We start from the raw sequence: 5,258 nt of genomic DNA, 5'->3' as shown, positions 1-5,258 counted from the left end.
TCATTTTTTGGTCTTATCTTGGGTGGGTAATATCTCAAGTGGCTCTTTGCAGCACTCATCTTGGAGTTCGCTCTTCTCCAAGTGGTGTGTCATATTTCTTTCTTCCATAAGCTCTCTTAAACTCTTCCTCTTTTTATCTTTCTTTGTGCCCTCCATTTTATTCCTCTTTATACTTTCATGTTTGTCTCTTAAATTGTTGGTTATCTTTGTCTTATTCTCTTCAATTCCGCACCATTGCATCATTGTCACCATATAATTTTGTTTTTCTCTTTGCCCTTTAGAAGTGAACTTTCACACTTACTTAACCACTTGGTTAAGTTCGTGGGGTGAATCTGAGTTGATCAGGTTCATCAATCTCTGTCTTGAAGGATTGCCAAGCTTTAGTGAATAAAGCCGAGTAAGATTTCATCTGGAGAAGACTTTTTGACACCCAAATTAATAAGAATTTAAGAGAATATAAGTGAATTGTAAATGAAAGTATTGAATGAGTGGAAAGTACTCCCTAAAATGGTATCTAAAATGGTATTTATAGGCTTATGGGTGTATAATCAAGTAATACTAACAATGTTTCAGTTACTAACCGAAAGGTTGATTTTTTTGGACATGTTAAGATGATTACTATATGTAAAGATAATTAATTTTTAGTATTGATGAAATACTAGGTGGTTACATGTCACGTCTTAGTGAATATTAACTATTATGCCTTTTAAGAATAAAACAGTAGAAAGTATGTAATCAATTATACTTGTACGTAATCAATTATGTCTCAAGTATATAATTATTGTGTAATTCATTTTAAAATATAATCGATAGAAGTAACAAACCGACTATTCCCAGTGTTTTTTTACTTGCATGCATGACTATTGATTACTCATACACAATGTAAAGTGAAGGACAATTTCACAGTCAACTGGTCTTCGCACCAAACATTTTCTCACCTTTCCACACTCGTATTTTATCACTGATGATGAATTCAAAGAAAAAAAAATCTCTCAAAGCCATTAGAATAAATAGTTATCATCCAAATGCAAACACAACATAAAAAATATATATTTTAAACTACCGAAAAGGATAAAATATTTAAATTTCTTATTAAAACATCAAGGAACCTCACTACAAGACTTATTTAGGCTATACTAGGGAGAAGTCCCTTAAACAAGCCAATAAACATAGTATCTTCTTCAAAACAATCTTTCCACATTGGTTAATTGGATCAAATTCCGTCACTACTAGAACCAACGTAAATACGGAAGTAAAGAATGACTTATTTTACGTTAATTAATTATAAAAAAGTCATTTTTACATCGGTCTTAATTAAAATTTGCTTTATCCCTATGAATACGAAACTTAATTAATGTTTAGCGAAAGATTATAAGTTAAATAATGTTTGGTCCTTCAAAATTCCTGATATAATTAATCATTATTTCTGATGATATGCAATTTGCATCGAGGTCACAATCCCTCAACAAGCCCATAAAAAAATAATCTTAGTAATCCATTCTTAATTTAATGGTCATCTCAAAGTGTAAAAAAGCAATTCGACACTTATAAAATGTACAAAAGCAACATGTTTTTAAAATATAAAAAGATTAAATCCACTTTGTATAGATATTAGATAGATTAGATAGGGGAGAGGTCATTATCAAATTGGCAAAGCTGAAAGTGATAACATAATCGAAGAGGCACATGGTAGTAGTATAAAAATGGTGAGGGTCCACTGCTGTTTTTGTATTTTTTGAAATCAGTTCAAAAGGTCATTCCACACAGGAAATTAGAAGCCTCACATTAACATAAAGTTAAAAGATAATCAATAATAAAACATTGGTCACACTGCTGCAACATTTCAATCACAACTGATGCAGAAAGTGTTTGACATGGACAAGACTCATAATTATAACATATATATACACGCATATCTTCAATCAAAACAGCAAAAGACTTCATCCAGTCACCACCACAAACAGTTATTCTCAGTTTCTGTCATTCTTAATTTCTATCACCTCAGCATGCCCTTAAAACTTAAAACAGAATCCTATCTTCATCTGCCTCCTCAGCAATCTGCAGTGCTGAAACTGCTTGTGCTGCTATGAGATCAGCAGAGAAACCAGCAGGTCCCCATCCTGCACCTTCATATACTGGTTCGTGAACATTTTTCTCAAAAGGGTCTGATGAGAATGACCATTCTCCATTTTCACCACCACCCCACTTGCAACCATATCTGTATGCATCAGAGACCCAACCCACTCTTTCAAAAGACCATCTGCCACCATCTAGATGAGGAAAGCAAGTACTCTCTCCACCAATAGAGATGCCGAGATTTTGGCTGCAGTTCCAGGTCTTGCACTCACCATTATCTATCACAGCCTTACAGGAATCGTCTGAGTCTTCATCGAGTAAAACATGCAGAGCAACAGCCTCAGCAATAGCAGCACCCTCTTCGTCGAGTCTCTGCTGCTCTTCTTTCTTTTTCTGTTTCTTTTTCTCCAGTTCAGAAATAATAGCTGCAGAAGTAGCAAGAGCTTTTTCCAAGCGCCTCTTCTTCTTCTCAGCCTGTTTCAGACGATCCAATTCGTCTTTCACCTGCTTCTTCTTCGCCTTTCTCACATGTTGCCCTTTATTACATGCCATGGTATCCATAGAATTTACTGCACCTAAATAGTAAAACTAAAGTGATGTCTTTGAGAGTTCCTTCAAGTGAATTTCTTTAGAGCTGTATACATTTTTCTTTTTGTGTAATTCTTTTCCACTCTTTCCCTAATATGCTAAATATGTTCTAATTAGTTGAAGTATCAGGACTAATACTATTGATACGTTGCCAACCACTACACCCACTCAGGTCTGTAGGAGTACCTCATTTTGCGAACTATGCAATCCCAAACAGAAACAACAGGAGCCAGCATCAGAGAAAATTCATAAGCACTCATATGACTTGGCCTCATTCTTCCTAACTTCCCACAACCCTTGCACTTGCCCATCCTGAAAAAGCCAATAGATCTACAAGACTATTAATAAATCCGTATGCTGCAATTACACTCGTGTTCGGATACACCCTTCCCAACTGCAGAGTAAGCTACAAAGAGCATGCAAATCATCAAAATCTGTAAGTGCTCACAAAAACATAGAGACACGACTCAATTACAGATAGTGAATCATACACAGCCCCAAACAAATAAATAAAGATACTACAATAGCAAAAGGAAACACAAAAACCAACAACAACATGAATATGTCGTAAGAACAAAAACAACACATAATCAAGTGGAACAACTAAATTTGAATTGTCATATTAAGCATGGATGGTTAGACTAAGATCTTCAGAAACTGCATGTATAAACATTTTAAGACTAACAAAATTACTTTTTTTCATGAAAAAATATAAAACGGCAACAAGACTTAGCCAAATTTAATAGCAAATACTGCATCGAGCACTGAATTGTATACCCTAATGACTTGGTTGAGAAATGAAAGGTGTTTGGCGGGATCGAAATTTCATTTTAAGAGATAATAGTTACATCTATACGTCACACATTTCATTCTATATCAGTCCTAAATAAAAATTAACGAATGATTCAAAAGCAGCTAAACACCTTATCACAATGTGAACATGCATTTGAGATACTATTAGCCAATTCATTATAAATTCACCATCCACCAACACCACACCCACCTAACAACCTAAATCCAAAATGAAATAACAAACACTTAACTAAAACATACATAACCTAGCTCGTCCTTTAATGAATGACAAAAAAGCATGAACAAGATTCAATTGCTGGCCTAAACAAAAACACCCACCATACATGACGCCAATTATTTATCTTCACTGCGATTGATTTGTTGTTTTTCATATACAAGAGCACAAAACGACATTTTTATTTCTCCCACAATTCAATTTGCAACCAACCAAAAACTAACAAATCCAATGCCCTATAAAGACCAGATCCGCCCAATTAAATAGCAACGCATAAATGAACTCAATTCAAGTAAAATCCGACAAACACCCCATCAACAAAAACCACAAGATCTACCCAAAACACCAAAATCAAACACTCCAATAAAGAATTAAGACACAGATCCAAAGTCCCGCAAAATTCTCCACACCCATAATTCACCAAAATTAAAAAAGAAAACCCCACATGAAAAAATCACAAGAGCAGCAATAAAAACGCATGCTTTGAATCAGGAAACGGCGAATCATACCTGTGGGAATGGCATAGAGAGCAGAAGAAGGGTTTCACCTACGACGGACACAGTTGAAGAGTGAGATAAAGCTGAATAGACAAAAGGGTATCCCTGGTGACGATGGAATTGGTTGGATCTGAAGGAAACGTAGGTGGGTAAGGGAAGAAAGTGAAAAAGTTTTGTGCTTTAAGAAAGAGAAAACGGAGGAAAAAGAGAGAAGGGGAGAGCGAGAGCGAGAGAAAATAAAATAACCGATTACACAAGGAAGGAAAGGGGACAGTGGTGTGAAGGACCAATGAGAAAACGACACGTCAAACAAAGTGCCGAAAGGGGACTCTAGATTATATGACTTTTCTTATTGTGACACGTAAGGCTTGTGTAGGACATGAAACTGTGTCGTGTCATTGACAGTTTGGGAGCACGTGGCACTATAACGAAGGCTATGAGATGTCGTAGTTAAGGGTAGGACCCTTTTAGAAGACAAATCGTAAAACTCTTTTTCTTCTATTAATAAATTGCGATAAATGCTAATTATGAATATTTATTTATTATTTTAAAACTAATTTTACAATTAGAGCATAAAACGATACAGCTCATAGATTATACTTATATTGTTTTGATCAGTTCAATAACAATTAATAAAAATAAATATTATTTTATAACTACTTTTCTAGTGTCACATTTTTTTATAACTTTATACTTAACGCTATAATAATAAAAATTATTATGATAACAGTTTTTGTAATTATATTAACGGTTTGATTTATCATCTAATATTTGTTTTCACGAGTAAATATTAAGTATGTTTACTTTCCTCAATGAAACTAAGTTTAATGAAAATATCTATTTGCTTGTGTTTTAACAAATACTTCAAATTAAAGAAACTGAATAAATTTTAAATTTAGAGATTAAAAAAATTATCTTTTTAAAATTTGATGTACTTAATAATTGTTTTAATTGCGAGAACAAAAGAAAAACTTGAGTCAATTTTGTGCAACAAAAATATGTTTAAGGATGTAGAATGCTCATACTGAAATTCATGTGATAATTGTTTCTATACCTTATATTAACCTCTT

At 33.8% G+C, this 5,258-nt stretch overlaps 1 protein-coding gene across 3 annotated transcripts; it reads right to left on the bottom strand.

The window, feature by feature from the left end:
- Positions 1 to 1,771: 1,771 nt before the first annotated feature.
- LOC137837587 (uncharacterized) lies at positions 1,772 to 4,479 on the bottom strand. Of its 3 annotated transcripts, none has more exons than XM_068646612.2 (2): positions 4,201 to 4,479; positions 1,772 to 3,070 (listed from the first exon to the last, which is right to left on the bottom strand). In XM_068646612.2, exon 2 carries the CDS (start codon positions 2,635 to 2,637, stop codon positions 2,020 to 2,022), a length of 618 nt encoding a protein of 205 aa, XP_068502713.2. In that variant the 5' UTR covers positions 2,638 to 3,070; positions 4,201 to 4,479; the 3' UTR covers positions 1,772 to 2,019. The 3 variants fall into 3 exon arrangements, with proteins under 3 accessions (XP_068502713.2, XP_068502715.2, XP_068502714.2); XM_068646614.2 differs by having other exon boundaries at positions 1,772 to 2,976; positions 4,201 to 4,441; XM_068646613.2 differs by having other exon boundaries at positions 1,772 to 2,994; positions 4,201 to 4,421.
- Positions 4,480 to 5,258: the final 779 nt, after the last annotated feature.

The sequence above is a fragment of the Phaseolus vulgaris genome, chromosome 4 (assembly GCF_051622355.1).
Source record: "Phaseolus vulgaris cultivar YP4 chromosome 4, ASM5162235v1, whole genome shotgun sequence".
NCBI lineage: Eukaryota > Viridiplantae > Streptophyta > Magnoliopsida > Fabales > Fabaceae > Phaseolus > Phaseolus vulgaris.
Note: the sequence above shows the minus strand (reverse complement) of the source record. Positions and strands in the feature narration are given on the sequence as shown.

Coding starts and splice junctions, on each gene's coding strand:
- LOC137837587 (XM_068646612.2), bottom strand. CDS start 2,637: ATGGATACCATGGCATGTAATAAAGGGCAACATGTGAGAAAGGCGAAG.